The sequence below is a fragment of the Scleropages formosus genome, chromosome 13, assembly GCF_900964775.1.
Source record: "Scleropages formosus chromosome 13, fSclFor1.1, whole genome shotgun sequence".
Classification (NCBI taxonomy): domain Eukaryota; kingdom Metazoa; phylum Chordata; class Actinopteri; order Osteoglossiformes; family Osteoglossidae; genus Scleropages; species Scleropages formosus.
Window position 1 is genome coordinate 19,901,991 of NC_041818.1, and position 23,014 is coordinate 19,925,004.

The 23,014-nt window shown below is 46.4% G+C and overlaps 1 protein-coding gene across 1 annotated transcript in view; it reads right to left on the reverse strand.

The window, feature by feature from the left end:
• LOC108936843 (A disintegrin and metalloproteinase with thrombospondin motifs 2-like) overlaps positions 1-22,658 on the reverse strand; it is a 110,749-nt gene extending 88,091 nt beyond the window's left edge. The window contains exons 1-2 of the mRNA XM_018756464.2: positions 22,121-22,658; positions 19,060-19,451 (exon numbers count right to left, since the gene is read on the reverse strand). Coding sequence (XP_018611980.1) covers positions 19,060-19,451; positions 22,121-22,205 — 477 coding nt within the window. The 5' untranslated portion in view covers positions 22,206-22,658. The remainder of the gene's footprint in view (positions 1-19,059; positions 19,452-22,120) is intronic.
• Between the last annotated feature and the right edge of the window lie 356 nt (positions 22,659-23,014).

A 23,014-nucleotide genomic window follows, 5' to 3' on the forward strand; every position in this document is an offset into this window, starting at 1 on the left:
AAGGCTGTCCAGAGCCATGGCCAGAGAAGCACGTCACAGGCAGGGGAGTCGTGGCCTTGGCCACTGTGGCTCTGGCTGCTCTGGCTGGTGCCAAGCAATCAGCTAGACCGGTGGAAGAAGGTGCCAACACAACTATTTCAATCAGTAGAAGGACTGAGGTCTCTGTGGCCAGCTTCAGGCAATACCCAGCTGATGCCTCTGCAGATGTGTTTAGCCCACAGGGATCTTATTCCACAAATCCTCCATTTTCAAATTCTAAAATACGATCCTGTTGCTGTATAGGGTATATACTCTTGGTTGCTGAGCGGCAATACAAAGACTGATTCCGACAGCTGTCTCTGTCACCGTCCTACCTGTCACACTCTAATTAATGCCACAGTGCAGGTTGCTGGGAATCTGAGCAGCAATTGTGCTGGTGGTACAATACATGCTGCCCTCCGGTTCCTCATCGCAATGCATCCTGGGTAACAAACCGTCCTGCTGTGCCGAGCCGGAGTGAAACAGCTGCAGTGGCTGTGTGGATTCCCCCTTCAGGGCTTCTCCGCAAGGGACAGCAGGCTCTTCCATGTGTCCTGCTGCAAAGGAAACTTGGCAGTATGGAGGACAGAGGAAGGATCATCAAAACTCTGTAGGACCACTCAGCACTGGAGAATACCATCCCCTCCTTGTTAACTACACAACTGTAATTAGTTTGATTGTTGCTGATGCTCCATGGACCTGGTGATGGCTTTGATAGCCATCTGGCTGTTTAATCCTCATAAAGACCATTAAAGCAGCTTGACTGGGAGGACTCTGCTCCCCTTGTCAAAGATGACCCTGGGTCCGAAAGCTGTCTCTGATTTGCAATGTCCCCTTCTTTCGAGCAGCTCTTCTTAATAAACAAGAAATGCACCTTTTCTGGGTTTTAGGGTAGCTTCAGAAACAGCTTTCCTCATAAGTCTAGAAAGCTTCGTCTTCCTTCCAGCAAAGCTCTCACATGAGCAGGGTCCTCCTGCTTACGCAGCCTCCGGAGTTTTTGTCAACACAGTCATTTCCCCCATGACCGAGATGGAAGAGCAGTTACTTATTTATGAAATCAGAGTAATCAGGCTTACGTTTTTTTTATACAAGGACTGGAAGTAGGAATATGAAAAGGACTTCCTATTTCATCAGGATGGTTAGACAAACTCACATTCCTCCTCTCAGCAAACGGATTTGAGAGAGTGGCATTTGTGCACATGGTTAAATCTCAACTGTGCCCATTGTATTTTTTGTTGAGATATACATTGCTTTGCAGTAAAGTATGTGCTAAATGAATACACGTAAATGTAAGGCAAAGATGAAATTAATACAAATTGCAAAAAAGGTAACAGCTCTCTTGGGATGTTGTTTAGATCACATGAATCAATGCACGATGTGTATAGCTTGAATTTTTCTAAGAGGATACAAATGCAAGTGTTATAAGATACATCATGAAAAGCACTCACCAGGGGATCATATTCCTGTAACAGAAATGGGCAAATTATGGGGTAAAAATTCAGTACAGATGGGTGTCACACAAGCCAGTGTGTTACATTATTGGTGTCACATGGGCTGCAAATTTTGCACCAAAATGATGAATGTATGGTTTGACCCCATGAGTGGGTATGCGCATGTGGGACTCAAGAAATTTTCAGACTGGTTTGGAGGTAGTTGGGCCACATAAACATGTTGCCCGAGAACTGTAAACTAAAACAAAGAAGCACTGGAAAGTGTGTTGCTGTATGATTACAAAGATTCTGAAACATTACCTGTGTGAAAAAAGCTGCTTTTATTCTGTTTCACCCACTCTCCCAGTGGTCTTCCACAGCTCGATCGCAAATCCCTTCTCAAGTCCCACTCCCAATGCTGCCCTCACTTCTGTCCTCTGGTTTCTGTGGTTATTAATTCATGGTTAAATCTAAACTGTGTGGACAGTCGGATGGCCCCTCGGGCTGCCATCATTTTCCACTTGGGAAGCACACTGAACATGCAACCCCCCTTCCCAACCCTGTTTTAACTGCACACATCAACAGGCAACATCAGTACACTTCTGCAAAATGACCCCGTTACAAACCCAGTCATTTCTCATTCGCTTCTTTGAAAGCACATGGCTGAAAGCAAGTGTCCCAACCCCCCCCCCCCGTGTCTTAATATATGCGGCAAACATGCCAGTGTCCTTGGACACCAAAGTCACACAGTATGGTCTTGACTGCTAATGCCCAGATTATTCACCATATGCGTGGTCGGAGAGGTCCAGGTTCCACAGTCATATTTATACTGAAATACCCTCTTCATATTACCAAAAAAAAAAACCTAACTTCTTGTTTGAAATTAATATAGAATATCCTCATTTGAAACTAGTTTCTGGATGTAAAATAATCAGTCCTTAGATACTATTATTTAGTTACGTGGCTTGGCCTCATCTCTAAAGAAACTTCTAATGAAAAAGCCTCTACAATAACATTTTAGAGCAGCAGGTGCTTAATGTTTTTGCTTTTTCAAGAGATGAAACCCAATATAATATTCTATTATTCATACAGAGTGTGTTCATGGCAAATAGTTCTCAGTTTACATTCTTGGTCATATGAAGAGAAACAAAATAATTGTAAAAACTGTGAGTGTCATACAGTACTATCATAAATCCTGTTTAAGGTGGATCCTAAGTAAGTAAGTAACCAAAGGCATCCAGATGCTGACTTCCCACCCAGAAGCATCTCCACAACAGGCAGTTTTCAGGATAGCCAGTGTTGTGCACAGAACATCTGTCCACTCAGCCAGCCTTCGCCGCAAGGCTCTTCCCCCCACTGAGGGTATTCTGCTCCGTCTCTGGTGTAAATGGTCTACAGTTCTGGTAGACTGAGTATCTGAATGTAACACATGGCAAACAGTTGGGAGGCTCGCTCCTAGTTTTTCACTGGGATTAAAGTATTTGCCTGTGGAACACTGCACTGAACAGAGGAGCATCCTTCATTAAAGCAACAGGCTGCTGATGTTTGGATGTCTCCACCAGCTTAGTGACACAGCCCTGTTGTGTTAAGGAGTGAACCTGCTGAATAGCATCTGGAATGAATAACTAGTTTCCCTCTCAGTCTTGCCTGAGCTTGGTTTTTCTCCCCACTTCATTTTACTCTTATGTTTACAGCAAAGTGCCTCCATCTGCCCGTACCCACTCACTACCACTGGAAAAAATGTGGAGAAAAATCCAAAGGAAACATGGCTAATTCTGTATCCCAGAAATCACCCTGTGGCTGCCTGTCCAAAAAGCATCTTCATTGTCAGAGGACAGCCCCAAAGAGTAAGCCTATGTCATGGCCCTCGTTGCAGTATGTCACCCAGCAGACAACACCACCAGCGTGTGTCTACGGCCATCTCTCAGAGCATTCTATCTGCGTGTGACCACACGTGTGTGAGTGCGGTGGCAGCAGGCGGTGTAGTAGTTCCAGAAAAAGCAACTGTACTTGGAAATCACAAGTTCGAACCCCATCTCCTGCAATAACACCCATGAGCAGGGTACATACAGCAAACTGATACAGTAAAAACTACACAGCCGAATAAGTGGGTAAATCATTGTACTTGACACTAAGTTGCTTTGGAGAAAAGCATCAGCTAAATGAATAAGTGGAAATGTATTCAACGATGGGCTATGTGCACTCCCACCTGTTTGTGTACTGGTGCATGTTTGTATGGGTTCAGCTGTGTGCTCACCTGTGTGACCAGGGTCGTACCATCTCACTCGCTGAAGCATGTTTGTCTTGGTGCTGTAAAAGGATGCGTTGACCTCCATGTGTTGTTGGTCACGTGACACACATTGATGCTGGCAGCGTATTACAGCTCGATACAACACAATACACAGGAACATATGCACACAGCAAAGTCCTGTCCTTCTGGTTTGACGTATACTGTCAAACTGTCCCGTACTGTGGTCACACACCTGCCCTAGAACACAACACAGGTACAGAGTGTCACCAAAGCATTCGCACCCAAACTTCAGGACATCTTCTGTAGTTCAAAACAAACGATAAGTAGGAATTTCCCCTGAAAGTCCTCCTTGCAGACTTTTGCTTACTGATTACCCGTCACACAGCTCTGCAGGCACAACGGCAGCACGAGATCTCCTTTATGGCGGCCTGCCAGCTTAGAATATGTAAAGCGGTTCACCTGAGAAGTAACCTGGAACATGCACACCCTCTCCCACAATTATAACAAGCAAAAAAAGCCAGAGACCCAATTACATAAAAGATGTCACTAATCGTCTTCATTAGGTTAAATACATGATTGGATGTCTACATTTCCGTGCTCTAGGGTTTTATGATAGACCTGGGGGAGGGGGACTATTGTGCAACTAGAAGAGGTTTATTATTTCCCTTTAATGTGGAGAAACTGTGTTCTGAAGGAGATCACTCTTCACAAACATCGGGCCTCGACGTCCACCGCACTGGTGCCTTTCTGCTGAGATATTTTCTGTGCCTTTTCTTTCTACTCCAGCAGGGCTGATTACCGTACTATAAATCCTGACGAGGGTGTCAATATGTCACTTCCAAACGGTTTGTAACACGCAGGCTGCCGGTCTGGGCCCCGCTCCAGCACAGACAGAGTATCAAGGAAGAGGAGATGATGGAAGGAGGGAGTCCAGGGAGATGAGAGGAAAGGAGGGAGGGACAGAGAGATCCATTCCTCCTGTCAACTCCGGTGACCTGTCTTGTCTTCGCATCTAGATCTGATGTGTAAGCCACTTTCTGTGTCCCACTCTATCCCATCTCTCTCAGGCCCCGTCTCATCAGCAACCCCACCCCCCCATTCACCCAGTCCCCCGCCTTGAGCCATGAATACTGACAAGAAAGAAGAGAAGGTGGCAGAGCTGCACCTTCCGTTGGACATTGCGGTCACTGATCTGAAAGACTCACACATACACACCCTCACACTTATGTAGTCTGCCTCCTTCCTCGTTCACACATTCTCCACACCCTAATGTGCCGTAGTAAACAAACTACTACTTACCACTTGGAAGCGAAAGTGACAGGGGTGTACCTCTGGCAGCAGAATATCTGCATGAGACAGAATTACACACTTATCCATTAGCTCTCATTACACGACTGTTTCAAATCCCATTACAGCAAAACTGCATGTCAAATCCATGGCGAGGGCATCACCGTTACCACAGTACTACAGCGCTCATACAGGCGACAAGTGGTTGATTTTCGCGGGTCATGCAGAGTTAAGGCCAACGACTGACGCTGTTTCATCGTGGTACTCCGACAACGGCGGTGAAACAGCGAAGCAAACATGGCCATAAATCACCTGGCATGAAGTGGCTCTAGCGCTCGGTCCATGCTGGGAATACTCGGGGGAAGGCCTCTGGGCTCACATGTACGTCAGCCATGTGCCGCCCTGCAAATACGCAAACGTGTCAGGGCAGCATCTGTGTAGGTGCATGGGTGAATAGCAGGGAGGCTCTGGCTACACTGCTGGGAGCTCCATCCTCAGGACCCTGAAGACGGCGACCAGTGGGAATCTAAGGGATGTACAACAACGGGCAGACAGCAGCCCCACACTGGGGTAACTTGGGCTGCCAGCATGCGGCTTGCTCTGAATGCCATATTTTCACACATAACTTCCTAGAAAACTGATTCTAATAAGAAATAGATGATCTTAACAGATGATACGGTGCAAACTTATACAGAATGTATGAGACCATGAGAGAAGTGAGTCGAGAAGAAATGTGAGACCCTTCTTACATGCTCGATTCAGTAGTTCTGAGGGAGTAAGGGAGATCAAAAAGTTACTATGCGGTGCACAAAAGCTGGTGATCTACTTCTATGTGCAGTTTTCACAGAGGTAATGTGCCAGACAGTAACAGAAGTAAAAGCACAAAGTAGACTGACATTTACTGGATCACAATATAACTGCAGTACCAACCCTACAAGACGATGCAATGCACTTACACTCGTGGCCTAAGGAATGCTAAGGACCTCATCGAAGGACCCCTAACATGTCTCATGTTACTAGCAGCCCAAGACATACCCCGAAACACCCGGTATGTGCCAGAAAAGGGTGCAATCAAAGCTCACGCAAGCCAGTGCAGGAGGAGATGGAAGCTCCCGGAGGGGACAAGGGATTGTAATGAACGTTCCTGGAACTGTCCTGACTTGCCTCACAGATGACCAGTGGCTAGGCAAATCATCTCAGGGCACAAGCACAAATCTCAGTACTACCTGTTTAAAGTCGGCAAACTGGTTATAGCACCTAAGTGCAGTGGACACTTGACTGCAGGGGGTGTCTGTTATACGCACGCAGTGCTCCATGGTGCGAAGTCAGGAGCACAGCGAGCCGTGTAAACACTACACGTGAGCAAAAATGGAAACTGTCAAGCACAGTGAGCGAAACTTCTAAGGACAAGTGAATTATGAGAATAAAAATGAAGGAATGGAGGAGTACTGTGAAAACGTGGATGAAGACACAGTTAAAAGTCCACCCAGAGGACACTCCGTGATAAAATGAAATTTTGGGAGGCTGGTATTCATACACCAGCTGTGGTCTGGTGGACTCTGCAATCTGGAAAAACAAACTGCAGTCACAAAGAAGAAATCTAACCCCTGACACTTTTTTTTTTTTTTAATAAATATCAGTGAGAGGCAAGAGGGAAGGTTTTAAAAAAAAAAAAAAAAAAAAAAAAAACCACTTTTATGATGTTATCCTAAAATCACTTTGTTACTCCCATATTGTCTTTTACTCTACACTCCTATAAGTTACAGATGTCACTTTCCCTACCTGGACTATGTACAGAAAGTTTCCAAAGGAATGGTCAAGCTGTGTCAAGTAGGTTAAGCAGATATTCTGGCTGACATGCTGTCCCTCCCACCCCTGAACCACCTAAATAAAATATTCAGACCCAACCTGCATTCTGGAGCTTTATGATGTACAGAAGGCAACACTCACAAAAGCAAAGAAATTAATGAAAAAGAAACAACTACTTATTCATGCTGGCAAAATTTATTGAAAAATGTCCAAAGTGCTCTGATGTGGCTGTCAGAATGGACACAAAAAAACAAGTCTCTCAAGCAGGCTTCCTTGGATGTTGGGAAAGCAGCGCAGGTTCTCCAAGGTGTGGGCTGTTGCGAGCTGGGCTTTACTAAATCTTCACATGGCTTTATCCAGGACTTTGCATCAAAGGATGAAACTACCAAAGAAATTAGATAATGGGATAGAACCACTATGCATCCACGCTGCCAACATGATGTGAGAGTTCCGTTTCAAAGAGGACAAATATGACAGTGGAGTTTATAGCTAAAGGCTATAGAAAAACAGCTCTTAGCTGCACACTGTAGAGTTCTCAGAAATATGCTCACGTTATGGAGCACTTCCAGTGTCTCATTCACCTGCCACTGATGCTGTAAGTAAACGAATTACAGTATTTTTGTGCCTGTTTATGATAATGCAGCAGCTGAAGAAGCGAACAGAAGACAACAGTCTCACAATGAGCTCTCTCAGGAAGCACTCTGCCCATGGCCACTCTTTCCAGCCCCCTGCTGCTGTGGATATCTCTGGGTAACCCAGCTGCTCTGAGGGAGGGATGGTCAACTTACACAGTGGCCCCCAACCTCGGGGACCAGGCCAAGCGGCACGTGAACTCGAGGTCCTCCCATCTCCTGCTGGAGGTCTCACGGTGGCAAAGTGAAAGTTAATTTGCTGGGTATAAACTGCCTCCTTCTTTCACGAATGATCAATAAACAAATTTTCTACTGTTTATTTTCAGTCTTATCTATATTATCTATCTTATAGTCCGTGTTAGCGAGCTGTCACTGACTGCGAGTTAGCGGTAATATAACTTTGAAGTTACACATTTTTATTTATTCATTTTGAAGACACTTTTCTCAAAAGTGAAATATAGCTTAAGAAACAAAATTGCATTTTGCAACAAAGCACTTTAAGATGAAGGTGCGCAATTGTCAATTTGTCCGATGTTTCTGCGCACATTATATATAACTAGCTATCTGACACGACATACAAAGGCGATCGGGGCAGGAGGGGAGCTGCAAGTTTACAAATCAGATGGGAGATCAGGAAAGAAGCTGGTCTGAAAGATGTGTATTGGGACCCTTCTTGAATGTTGGAAGGAACTCAGCAGTTCTGAGGGAGAGAGGGAGCTCATTCCACCATATCAGAGCCAAAACCAAGAACCTGCAGACTGCTGATTTTGGACCTCTCATGATTGGGACTAGCAAGTGGCCACAAGGGGAGGAGAGTGGCGTTCCTGTTGGGGTGTAGTGAGTGATTTGGTTAGGAGTTACAAAAAAATGAATTTCAAATAGACTTCTTGTCCCAGTCGTGTTTGTAAGACGGGGAGCCAGCGAATAACTGCTTCTCCTCATGACAACCAAACAAAACTGCACCAAATCAGAGGAATAAATGAGGGCGGACCATGCTTCTGACCTTATAAGATTCACCGCACTTGTGAGATCCACTCTCCAGCCCTATTTAGAAAGGGGGAAAACAGCAGTGCACATCGCCGCTGGCCCTCGGTCAGCTGATCTCATCTGCATGACAGGGTTCTGGAAGGTCTGCGAATATACTCTTAGCTGACAGAATATGCGTTGATTTTTCAAAGCACAACGTGAAAGTGATCTGATAAAATGCAGCATTACCAGATTACTCTTCAGGAGAATCACCTTGGGATTCACACACAGAAACTATTCCCAAGCTAAAAAAATGTGGAAGGGAAACAGGTAAAACCCATATACACAGCACACTGGGCAAATTACAATAATAAAGCACATTACAAGGCTAGCAATGCGACTATCTTTTGGAAAAGAAGGGGCCTCTCTATTGTTGCCAATTAGCGAGCCAAGAGGGCCAGAGTCAGTCAGTCATGGCTTCACAAAACTGACAGGATGCGCGGAAACAGCCTCCATTTCGGTGCTGCATTAAAGCGAGGATGGCGAGGTCTCCCCGAGCCCGCGGGGACACCCTAAGTGTTATTTCTGTGGAAGCGTTCACGGATCCTTGAACGCGAGCCCATCAGCGGGGCCGCACCAGCGGATACTCTCCAGCTCCCTCCAAATTACCATAATACATCACCGTGCCACGCCGGGCCCGGCCATTCCTCACAGTTACCTTCCCTAACTGGATTAAACCCCTCGCCGCCCGCCCCACTGCTCCTGTTTGGAGGCCGAGGGCAGAGGAAGCCTCAGCTCATATACAAAGCATTGGCAAAGGGATGCTCATGTGTGAATCAAACACAGGCAATCACAGGTAAACCACATGCAGATAATGACATGGAAAGGAAACCCAGACCTTGTTATGTAAAACAAACACAGAAACTGACATGTAAGCCAAATAAAAACAATTACACACGGACATGTGATGGATGCACACAAACAGAACCGATGCTCACAAGTAAACCCAACACATATATTTACATACAAACAAAACAGAGAGACTCACATGTAAATGACAAACAATCGCATGTAACCACTAGGGCTATACCGTATGCACGCTGTAAAAAGAAACACACGAGAACAGAAAATAACCCTGTCTCTGTCACATCTTCACAGTCACAAGCTCACATTACGCTGCACCACTGACAGTGAAGGGGACGCGCTGGTCCCATGGTATGGGTCCTCACGTGACTTCACAGCACGGCTCACTCTGCGGGTGTTCAAAGAACGCCTGTCCACAACTGACAGGCATTCTAGACATGGCAACACTGAGGCAGGCTGCCCCGTTTACCTGACTTTTCAAAGCCTGGGTCCCTTGGGTGCCGAGACTGCGGAGAGCGCTAATTTCACAGTCCTGCTGCTAATAGAATGCGAGCAACAGCTTGCGCCTCTGCTGGATCCCTGACCCACGGACCGAAGCCTGGTATCCCTCTTGCTTTGTCCGTCTGGTGGACCGTGGACACCCCGGCACCTGCCTGCGGTAGAAGTCGGCCTTGACAGGAATGCCATGTCCCCACAAGAAGTGAGGAATGGTCATGCCCCTCCTGGATGCTACATTCTGATGGCCATATTAATGGACAGGGGGTCTGAACGTAAGACGGTGTCTGTCATCGACAGCAATGAGCAGTGTGTGGGACGTGGATGCATGACATGGGTGGGGGAAAGACAAATTGAGAATTGTGAGGAGACAGAAAGGCCACGTGAGGTGTCCCGGGGCAGGCAGAGGTGGTCTTTCACCAAAGTCTTGCCAGGTTACATCTCCATCAAAATGCACTCCAGCTCCAGCTCCAGCTGCACAGTGACGACCCCCCGCAGCATTACCCTTCTGGGAAGGAAGAACAAAAAAGACCAGTAGACTCCACAGTAAAGTATTAATTAAGGTATCCACACAAGGTGGCATGGTATGAAGGGCAGCAAAGTGGTAAAAATATTCTGTTTCACTTATTACAGGTGCTCATCAAGGTGGAGACTCAGCTGATGAACCTATGCATAAAACGTTTAGCCTAAACTGCTCCAAAAAATTCAGTAGAGTAAATCAGTTAAAAATGTTCACTATATGAATATTTATTTGGTTTAAACACATGTAAAGCAAGAAGTAATAATACTTGCAATAATTTTTTTTTTTTTTTTTTTTTTTTGCTGTGTTCTGCATAGATAAAGATTCCACCACACTGGAGTGAGACACAGAAGGAAGTAATTAGTAACCATCTTATCAGATCTGGAACTCCAGCTGACAACCATGAGTGAAACTGAGAGCAGAACATCCCTGGTCTCTCTCTCTCTCTCTCTCACACACACACACACACACACACACACACACACCTGAGCTGCCAGGCACAGAGGCAGGAAGACAGACCGCCCACGCAAGAGCCTCTGACATGCACGCTGGTGGAACTCTCCGTCCTTCGTCTTGCTCCCCCAAGGAGCGTGTGCTCCTCCCTCCCGCTGGAGAGCAGACTGCAGGCTGTTTGGCACACGATAGTCGGAATAACGTGGGAAAACTTGTGGACAAAGAAGTAAATAATGGGCAACGACAGCACTACCAGTCCAAACAGCAGTGGATGCAGACAATACACATGTGGTAACATACAGAAGCCTGTGCCTTTTGTGTGCTTTGTGTGAAAGTACAGACCTGAAGGGTGAGTACTCTGAGCATCAAGGTTGTGTACTGTCTGCTCACTCACTCACCATGGGGGTGGCGTCTAGCTCCACCAAATCAGCTATGACACATGTACAGCCTGGCGGTACCATTCTATTACTACTACTATTATTCATTCCTTCAATTCACTATAGTGTCATGATACTACAATGACTTACCCATTTATACAGCTGGATAATTTTTGCTGGAGTACCGTGCTCAAGGGTATTACAGCACCAGGTGGGATTTAAACCAAGGTCCTTCAAGTACAAGGTGGCAGTTCTAATCACTATGCCACCTGCTGACATTGACTCATAACTGCAGCACTCACTCAGACCATAAATGCTGTATTATGTTACACCCAAAATATAACATATAAAAGGTCTACATCTCCAGTTTCATTGTGGCTGAAACATTCCTACCCCTCAAATGTACCCTCAGCAAAAACTCTATGACCTATTATCATATCATGTATCAAGGTAGGGGTGGTGAAGTTACCTCCATTCCAATCTTGTTGGGGGGGGGAGCGTTTTTATAGCATCTTTTGCTATGACTACTTAACATGTCGACAAAAGTCCCCGAGGAGGTCGCAAACATTCTGTCTGTCTGTCATTTTACTCCATTTCAAACGCCTGCTCATCCTGACAGCCAGCCTGTCAATCATGATAACAAACAAAAAGGAAGCTCCTTTCTCTTTTTTTCTGGATCCTAACAAATCCTGAGCACATTATGCAAGATGATACACAGAATTATTACAGCTCCTAGACAAACCAAAATAAAATTAAAAAAAAACACAGTTTGTGTGTGTGTGTGTATGCATGCGTGCATGCGCACATTTTACGCAAAAACAAAACAAAGAACAACAGCTTTTGGAGACGGAGGTGCGAATGAGTACAACAATGTGAGAATTTTCCACTTTACTGCATGCACCAAAGTGTCAAAACACCCCCTTCCCTACGGAGATTCAAAAACGCACAGTTACTCCACAACAACAAACCGGCGTGGCAGGCGTTGGTGGCTCTAACTCGGGACGGCGAAAGACAGCACCTCTGACAGCTGTATAACCCGGCAAATTCAGTGGGGCAACATGGCCCGAGCTGTCGTCCTTAGCAGTCTTGGTGGCCCACTGGAGTTTACACATACATGGAGAAATGTGAGCAAAAAGCACACGGACAAGCAGGACCTCAGGAGAACATGGCAGCTCATCTCCACATGCTAAAGCAAAGGAGTGTGTGTCCCAGTGTGAAATACCGGGGTTGGGCTGGATGACATAAGGGCTAAGCACACCCAGGGAGGCAAGAGAGCTTTGAGCACCTGCTGCCAGGCTCATGTTTAGGACAGACTGCTGTTTGGCCTGGAATACCACACCAAAATACCTTGTTAATAAATGAGGTGATAACCTGTTTTCACATTTATACATTCAGTTAATTCTTTTCTCCAAAGTGACACTGCAACTCAGAGTGAACAAAAGTGCATTTCACAACAACATGCAGATGTGCGATGGACAAGCTACCTGTGCTTTGACAAAGACTGCAGCACACTACTTAGTAACTGCTTGCTGAAATCAGTCTGACAAGCAATAGAAAAGTTTTTGTGACAGATGATGTGACTCTACTGTATGGGGTTATTGGGAGATCAGGACAGAAGTGGGTCCCAAAGAAATGTTTTGAGACCCTTCCTGAATGCTAAAAGAGATTCAGCAGTTCTGAGGGAAAGTGGAACATCAACACCTCCTTACTACGATTAACGTATTTACACAGCAGGGAATCTTTTTTTACTGAAGCAATTTAGGGTGAAGTAACTCGCTCAATGGTACTAAAGCAGGAGCAGGGATTTGAACCCAGGGCCTTTCTATTGCCATATGATGCATTCAGAACCTGACAGCAATGTCCAAGGGGTATCTTCAACTGCCTTCATACAGTCACCCCATAATAACAAAACAACCTGGTGGATGTTTGTGGCTCCAACCTGGACAGTTATTACTGACATCATCAAGGCATCAGTGTGCCCAGAACTTTCCGCTCACTCCAGCTCCAGGTTTAAGCTGCCACTTTCGAGCCAGTAATGGCGCTTAGATCAAGTAATTGCGTGTTGTCGGTAGAGAGCGTCCCGCGCATGCCGCAGCCTATAATCAAAGTCTGATCCTCTCCTCCCCCGTTTCCCACCGCCTGGCACTCACTGGGGCGGGGGTCAATTATGGTTGTGTAATCTGTAATTGAGACGATCATTTCATTTGGAGCTGATTATACACTAGAGAGCTGCTTAATGTTTCACAATGGCAGGAGCGTACGGCATGCCGGGGATAAGTGTTCGTGAGCAGCAACGGCTGGTGTTCCCGCAGCCTCCCCTCTTTTATCAATGACTCCTTAATGCGGCTGCAGTAATGACTTCTGGAGCCAACAGTACAGGGATCAGTGTCATTGACATTTTGCCTTGATGCTTTTCAAGACATACCACTGCCTTGAGTTGAAGACGACTTCCATGGTTATCAAAATTTAGCTTTTTTTTTTTTTTTTTTTTTTTATTATTTTACCCCAAAAATAACAAATCACATTTATTTCTCTTCAAACCATAGTCTGGTGAGAAACTTGACATGACAAACTTGACAGAGCCAACTTGATATGTTCCAGCCAAGGTAGGTAGGTGTCAGGTGTAGGGGCAGCGTGGAACTGACTATAGGAATAAGGCCATTCAATGAGTGACTTGCCATAAAGCAGTCTGTGCTGAAATTAAATTAAAGCAAATCAAATTAAATTAAATTGACAAAACATACTCAACTGAAATGATACTCGAGAACTCAGAGCGATTTGCATCATTTCACTCTACTCCTCTTACTTCCCTGATAGAGCAATATTGGCAGCCTGATGACTGCTGACATATCCTAAGCAATTACTATAACTGTCCTCATATTTTCATTAGTGCTTTTCTTACTGTTATTGCAAATCGCTGTACAGAAAAGTGTCTACCAAGTGCAGAGTTGTAAATTAAAATTACTTCCACCACTTTGTGAAAGAATTCTGTTGTATTCGGTATCGCTGCAAAAGACAGTACATGACTTAATCGCAACTGCTGGATCATTGGGATGGAAAAGCATCATCTTATTTTTTTGCAAAATGTGGACGCACCGCAATTTCAGCAATGGCAGCTCTGCTGGACCTGCCCTTATCCATCCACACAAATGCAGGTCCTGGGGGATTGTGTTAGAGTATTTCACTAAATTTATGAAGACATGCATTTCCTGCAGACAATTTTTTTTTCACCCATTTTGCAATATCTATGAAAGTCTTGCCAGTGTCCACATGCAGAAACACGCGTGTTCAGCATATGCACAAACACAAACGCGCGAGAAGGTGCAGAAGGTCTTGTTGGCACATAGCTACTCTTCTAAAACACAAACACACACATCTGACCACGACAAGCTCCTTGCTTCAGTAGTCTACTGCTCAGAATGTGAACATGCAGACTCTGCTTTCTATCCATTTTAGTCCCTCTCTTGTGTAACACTGCAGCCATTTGGATATTATTTGGACATTTACTGTGTTGGCACAGCGGCCTTATTGTTCCCTGACATCACCGTGTTTTCCCACAGGTGCCCCGCCAGCCACCTTGGATGAAAGCGCTGGCTAATTAAATAAAAACGTAAAATTGTAACGGCTGCGCATGTGGGAAACAGCCGCATCCGGGAGACGGAACTCATGCGGGTATGCAGGAGTAGGCTGCTCTCGTGCCCGTGCACAACTTCACAGATTTCCTTAACAAATCTTTTTCTTAAGTGGTTTTAATGTCATCATTAAGGAGTTCCTCCACTCCGGCATCAGCAAAGAGGCAGCTGTCTTAAATATTGCTCTTAAACCTTCCAAGATCGAATTCCCCACTGGTGCAGGCCTGAATACCAAATATTCCCTCTCTAAGGCCATCCTGGAATATGACTAGCAGCTTGAAGGTGGAAGAGTGAGGGGAAAAAAAAAAAAAGGTGATTTTTAGAAAAAAATGCATATTCTCTTGTGCATTCCTCTGATGAATACATACTGCCAATTCCAGCATTTATTTCTGAGGTGACAGAAGTCATTTTTACTGTGTGTGAAGGGTAGGATGTCTCTAACCAGCAGGAGCCATACTGACACGCTGGGTCCCAGGCTGCTTTATACATCCGTCGCTCCTCTTCCTCTACAATATCCACGTGCTCTTTCACACTGCAAGGTGCCAAAGTCCACCCCAAGCATTTCCAGCTGGGCTGCACTTGCTCCACTACAACCCTCGACCATGGTAGATGCAACATGGGGGCACAACGGTGAAGTGGGAAGAGAAGAGACTCTAAGAGAAGACTCTTCCTATACATCACTGAAAACCACAAGATAGCTTGACTAAGAGCAATGTGAAAGGGCTGTAAATCTAGCAAATCACAGGCAACAGCATCATCCAATGGTCTGGCTGGTGATCAAAATCTTGCTGAACACTTACACATATCTGGAAGGGAGAGAATTACATGTGGGCACTCTAAAGGATGAGACATCAGTCTCTCTGTCCTGCAGCACTGGGAGGCCATAGTGTACCCCCCAGGTGGGCGTGTTTATAGATCAAAATGGACACAGTAGGGACTGCCCATGTCCATGACTCTCTGCCAGCTCAGCTCAGCTCCTCCTTGCTTCATTTCCCTCTTCCTCTCTTCTTGGGACTTCAGACTTCGTGCATGAATGCAGCCAGGCACAGCGCTGAGCGTCAGATTTCAGGTGTGTTCACCTGTTGCCAAGGCAGCAGCAGAGACACCGGCAGAGCTTAAGACTGGATTGAGATGCACTCCTGACAGGCAAAATGGCAAACACCCCTCTGGGAGAGGGAAACCCTATGTTTACAACCATCGAATAACCTCCTCTTTGCCGTGGCCCTGCCTCTCCTGCGTGTCCCTGGCTGCACACCCTATCATTTGGCTCTGTGCCCTCTGATTATCCTAGTGCTCTACCTGCTCCTCCATCTGCAGCCACTGCTCCTGCAAATCACTCTTCTAGTTCCATGGCTGCCAGCTGTTTCAGACAGTATTGGGGTGGTGAGGGCCGGAGAGAGGAGAGCTGGGAGGTGACATTGGGTTTAGAATCCTCACCAGGCCGAGGGGCCAGCATTCTTCATCCACAAAGAGAGGGAGCTGCACACACCTGACCACTGGACACTCCTTGACAGCCACATACCTACCAGGGGGTCTGAGGTTCAAAGGGCTTTGAAGAACTGGATATGACAGGAAAGGAAGCGATGGGCTTTCAACCTAAAGGCAATGAGCCCTTCCTAGCAGACAAGCACTGACCATGGAGGTGACCAAAGAACGCAAGTGAAAGGATGGAGACAACAGAGGAAATGAGACAGAAACACACGGAGAGACAGATGGAGGGGGAGAGACAGCAAGAGAGAGCGAGAGAGTGGGAGGTGGAAAGAAACAGGGAGAGACATGCAGCTAACTCCCACTTAAGTCCTGCCATGACCACTTCAGCTCGCGCTTCACTGAGGCGACCAGACAGTGCCCTCGCTGTTTACTGCCTATCATCCTACAGTCCTCCTAGCTGCACGTTGAAAGAAAAAAAGGGAAGCTTTTCCACAACTGGAAGATGGAAAGAGAATTATATTCAGCCTTCGGAGCCCAAGTTCCCTTCCAAGCATCTGTTGTGCAGAAACGTCTTGGTTTTCGTGTGACGCTCCTGAGTGAATTCCAGTTGTGCATCACTTCCCATGTTAACATCGCCGCCCAATAGCCAACCCAGAAACCCAAACAGTGCTGAACAAACAAAGCACCAATAACACGCGATGCTGCCACTTTGTCGAAAGCTAAATTGTTCCGGGAAATGAAATCTGCAGAGTGCATTTCGCACCATAGTCTACACGCTAGGCTGAGATCACAAGCATCTCCAAAGACGGAGCGGAAACCATCCACCAACTGTTGGAAATGTCAAGTAACAATAGTGACTCGCAACAACCACTGCATTAAAAGCTCTGGCTCTGATGGCATTTGCTGTATGCCCTGAAAACAGTAACAGAATCTCACACCCCTGAGTCTCTCCCCCCTTCGCCAGCCGTCAGATCAAGTTCTGGACCTTGGCTTCTGCATACCCAGCAACAGGCAGTTGACACAGGATGCCACCAGCTTCAAAGCTCTTGCTATACCAATGCCCCAAACTTTTTCACTTTTCAAGACTTCTGTATTGTCATCACTCTTTTACATAGTGCTTGTAACTAATTAAAGGAGGGGGGAGTTCAGTAGCAGTTAGACTCATAACATTACAGTAGATAGACCTGGGTTCAAATCCCTATGTTCCAGTACCGTTCAGTATGGTCCAAGAATGTTTCCGGTAAACATTACCCAACTGTATAAGTGGGCAAAAAACTGTAAGCAGCTTAGCATACAAACCTAACACTGCAAGTCACTTTGAGAAAATCATCAGCTAAATATGTATGTTAAAAATGTCACAATAGCACTTTACTACCTATTGTGAGTGTTAGCAGTGTTCTCTCCTGTTTGCCAGCTTACTGTTCCCTCTAACCATCATGCAAAGCCTTTGGTTGGATAAGCCAAGACAAGACATGACCTGACAATCGTCACAATTTCCTGCACATGCCAGTAAGCATTTCTCCAGCCCTTGACCAATGTGCACAGTACGTCCACTGCACTTAGCCCACCCCCACGAGCACCACTTCAGCCCCCCAGGATAGGTGACAGCACTTTAATCTGCCAAGTGGCTCTTCCGTGGCCGGCTGCCGGCATCACTGGCAATACCCTCCATCCCCACAGCACTCAAGAGTGTGGAGGCCGGCCAAGACGAAGAACGAGTTGCTCCCGGCCCCTGTGCTCCCTGGCTGGGCGCCACTTTTCATCTCACCGGTGTAATTTTCAAGCGCCATCTAAAACGTTAGTTGTTTCATCTGAATAATGAATACGCCTCTAATTAATGAGGCACTCTTACTCGCGTCTTGGCACCGTCGTCAAGGTCACCCATAAGCATGATCGCTGGACAAACCTGCTGCTGGACTGGCCCACACAACTCCGAGGAAGAACAGGACAGCCAGTGAAATGACACACAGAGAACGCTTCTGATGCAGAAGCCCCACGGTTTTGTTTCTAGTCAAGGGATGCCATTGGCTTCTGGATCGCTCTGGAGCCCTGCAATGCTCAGCTCCTCAAGGTTCCTGGAATTAAGTGAGCAAACTGCACAATAGGTGCCAGGTAATGTGTTGACTTTGGAGCTCTTTGGAGTTTAGCAGAAACAGGCTCACTGTCTAAACACACATACATCTTCATTATTTGAAATTGACCCTTGTGTCAGTAAACATTACCGAGCAGTCGCGCTGAGTGTAGACGTTGCCGCTCGAGCAACATTTTCCACTCTGGTAGGAAATCATTTCAAACCTCAGAGCTCATAAGCTAAGGGAAAACCTGAAGTATCAAAGTCTCAAATCGGTTTCTGAAAAACCCTCCTGCCTTCTTCTCCTTTGGTTTCTTTAACCGCTACCTCCAGGACGAACAGAGAACTGTTTCCCATTCCTAGTAAACACACTGACCCTGGGTCTTCAAAGGAAGGTGAGTGGGAGCACATCACAAGAGCAGGAGCAACTCTATCATAAATGTGGGCTTGACCACTGATTCCCTCTCAACCCCTGGGTCAGACTATGGTCAGTCTCTGAGAAAAAGTCCACTGACAAATTCTTCAATCGACATGTTCAGGAGAACAGGGCAGAGTTCCACCCTTCACACTCCTTTCCCTCCCCAACACTCACAAAGCCATCCAACAGATGAACACAAATCAAGCAAAATGCAAGACAACATCAACTAAGCTGAAAAGGTAAGAAAAACATTTAAAGGGAAAAAAAAAAACTGCAGATGAGCAAGAAAAAAAAAAGCAAAGCTCATTTACACCAAAAACACCTAGACAAGCAAAAAGGCTGTAGTAAAGAGCTGACAGGAGTCCCCACACCATGGCGGGAGGCATGGCGGAGGAGCACACTCACCAGGCCGTCACAGTTGCTGATGGCGACGGACGCACCCCTCATGCCGGTGACATCGCCCACGTAGAGGCAGTTCCCCAGCAGGGGCTCGGAGCGACTGCCGTTGGAGTCTTCCTGCCACTCCATCTTGGCTCCGGGTGCCACCAGTCGCGAGTTGAGCCGCAGACGCAGGTGGAGCTCCCGGCCGAAGACAGTGACGTTGTAGAAGAGTCTGTCGGCGCGCTCCGCGTGGTCTTCCTCCTCGTCCTCCTCCCAGTGCTCTGCCGTGGCCGTCTCCCTCCTCCGGCGCCTATGGAGCTGCCCGGCCGACACGGAGTGCGACAGGAACCTGCCCTCAGCGTCCGTGCTCACCGGCGTCACCAGTCCATACTCCCCCAGGATGTTCTGCAAGGAGTCTGGGTGAAATGGGGGTTCAGAGTGTAGATGGGCATCAGTGTCATAACCACTCTACGGAAAATACACAACGGTCAGACCAACCAATCACATAATCGCACACACTCAGACTAAATCATATCAGTATACAGAGTGAGCACAGAAAACATCAAAGTTCGGTGTCCTTGCAGCTGCAACAACCAGGAAGTGTTTTTGTTTACAGAAAAAACATCTATAAACTCACATTGCTATACATTGCATCCAACATCCCTCAGTTATCAACAACCACATGTCAAGTCACACTGATCCAGAATGTAATCCAGAACCGAAGCGTGTGAGGCAGAGTACACCCCAGATGGGAGAGCAGTCCATTGCAGAGAAATCACACACAAACAAACACAAACGCAAACACACACACACAGACACCAATGGCAATCTGCAGTCACCTGAAGCACATCTTGGGACTGTGGGAAGAAACCCATGAGAACATGGGGGGGGCATGCAAATTGTGCAGAGGCTGATTTAAACCCACATCCAACCTCGCAGCCCATAACCCATAAGGGCACCGGTAGCACCCCCCCCCCAGTCACCATCCTTCCCAGGGACAGTAACATCTAGGCATAACTTAACTGTACCTTTAATTATAGGTATTATCAGTGATTAATTTCTTATCTTAATTGGATTTTTTTTTTTTTTTTTTTAAATCATAAACTGTATCATAAACAATCAAAGTCATATTCACATTACTGTTCACATTATGCACATCGGTGCATAAACCATTGAGGAATCAGCATTGCTACAAAGAGAAGCTAGTTGGAGCTCCTGCCTTTCAACCCAAATGTTGCAGGTTTCAGTCTCAGCTGAAGTACTTTGAGCAATATCTTTACCCTAAAATTTCTCAGGTAAAAAAAACTAAGGTGCTTTTGCGCGTCGCCAATATTGTACTGTAACTTCATCTCGCCACTGAGACCAGTGTGACGCTCCGCCAGTTTTAACTATCTTTACCTGTCTTTTGCCTCCTCTTTACCCGCTCTTGTCCCCAATCTTTACTCTATGTCCATTTTGTAAACGAAGGCGGGGAGAACCAATCAACCGACACTGCGAAAGCCGGTCTCGCGCGCTGCTCTGCGAGCCCCACGTGGCCCGGGAGAGACACGCGCGCGCTCCTGCGTTTGGCGCGCACTTCCCCGCGAGTAACTGCACACAGACACGCCGCTAAGATGAGGGTGATAATTGAGCTTCTTACACGCTGAATAATGTTTTTTTATTCTTTTTTTTCTCGCCCTCAGCGCACCCCCGCCCCCAGTGGAGCCGAAATACACCTGTCTTTCTGGGTTACGCAGACAACTTCACTGTGTAATCACCAAAAATGTGAAACCCAGGTTTTTTACCTCAACGTTTGCGCAAGTGGCACACAACTGCGCTCTTCTATCATCCATACGACAATTATTCGTTTATCTGTCCGAATTGCTGAGGCGAAAAAGCAAAAATCGCGTACTTTTAATTCGATTACACGGCACTCGGGATTAAAACAAAGTCTGTGGTTAACTTTTCAAACCGTGAAGAAAGAGGCGTCGTCGACGCGGAGTCTCGAAAGGTGAACGCGACTGTTGGACGGCGCGCGCAGCCCCTGTCCTTCAGTGGCGCTCAGCCAGGGACATTTTCGTGACAGCTCCGCTTAAAAAACAACACACTGCCACATCACAGTAACATACATACTTGTCTGTTTCTAGCCAAAACTATAACCCGACGTGGTCACGTCAAATTAAGTCATTAAATAGTCAGAGTTCAGTCATATTCATATTTCCGAATGGGTCGACTTCAATGATACTAATGTCAATACTGAGTATACTCTGGAGTCTGGTAAGCAAGATGTGTGAGAAATATTACGCTTCCTTTTCAGAAAGAAATTAGAAATATGTTTTCTTATGTCCAGGTATTTACACTAACTAACAAAAAGTTACTGACGTCTTTTACACACACACACACACACACACACTCTCGAGTATTACTTAATCAGGTAATGAGTTATAGTATTTGACGTTGTCTTTATTGAATGATTTGACAGTTCATGAACCCATTATTTACATATAACGATAATAATTACCGATCGACTGAGTTTTTCAAGAGAAGAAATGTAACAAAATCAATTTCATGCTCACTTTACACTTGTGTTTGTTTCTCTCTCCCACGCGTCCGCATGCTGGAAACGAAGGAAACACAAGGAGCATTTTTCTTCAATAAAATATTTATAATCGATTGCCTTCACGCATCGATCCGCGTTATCTTGACAGTGACAAATAAGCCGGAGCAGTTAAATATACTTATTATTATTATTATTATTATTATTATAGATATATAATAATGTTGTTCATGTTTTGTTTTGTCTGCTCAAGACGAGAGATGTGGAAAAACGCTAACACACTTCAGTGTGCGCTGATGACATGGCACTAGACAAGAATTTCCTGGAAATGTCCTGGAAATCTCACGGAAAAAAAAAAAAAAAGAAAAAAAAAAACACACACACACACACACACACACACACACACACACACACACACACATAGAAAACAAAACCAAAGAAAAAAAACACGACAGAAATGTATTAAAAGTTAAAAAGGCGGTAAAGGCAGAATGACAGTGAAGTTGCCGCGACTATAAAGTATGAGAACAGCGAAGCAGCTCCACGTACCGACGCTACTGGCGACGTAGAGGCCGTTCGCGCGCTGGGCGAAGAGCAGCGCGACGAGGACCGCGAATCCCGGCGCGAGACCCATGGCAGCTCCGAACTGCGCGCGCGAGAGAGAGACGGACTTCGGGATCCAGCGTGTCGAAGTTCCCCCGCGACCGGCTAAACTGGCCACACCGGCGAGAGCAGCCCGCAACTAACTGCAAAGTGCGCCGGGAGGGAACGCTCTATCCTCACTCTCCCCTCTCTCTCCCTTGCACGCGCTCTCACTCCCTTTCTCTCCCCCCCCTCCTCTCTAATTTCTCCGACGAGTCTCGAGTCCGCGCGCACACGCGCCCACACATTCCCTCGCCGCGCCGAATGAGCGGAGCGGCTCGAAAAAAAACGCGGCGCGTGCCGCGCGTCGACTTGCCCTGATTGACACCTCGCTGACAACTCCGCAGAAAGGGAAACGCAAAAAAAAGAAACACGAGAAGTTTTGCGCTGTCCTCTCGGGACAGTCACACCATCAGGGGTACTCTACTACAAAAAAAAAAAAAATGAGTCAGCCAAAAACGTTCATTGCTTGATGTAAGAGTTTGCGCTCCCGTCGCGCGCACACGAATTCTGCATCGCTTGCATAAAGTTTGTGTATCTCAGCTTGTGACAAGAGGCAGGCTCAGCCAGCACGAGTCCACCGGTGCAACAGCGCCCCCTGTGCCGCTCAGTGGAACTCGCACAACTTCGCAAGGTGGACGGAGCACTGGCCAAAGCGCCGGCGGTAGGCGGAACACTTACATAAACTAGTGTTTGTCAACGCGAAAATAATTAATGCAGTGAAGAGACTCGCGGAAGCCGCTCTTCCTGCCATTGATATAAATGCGAGCGTCTTCCACCCCCCCTTTATCATCTAATTGC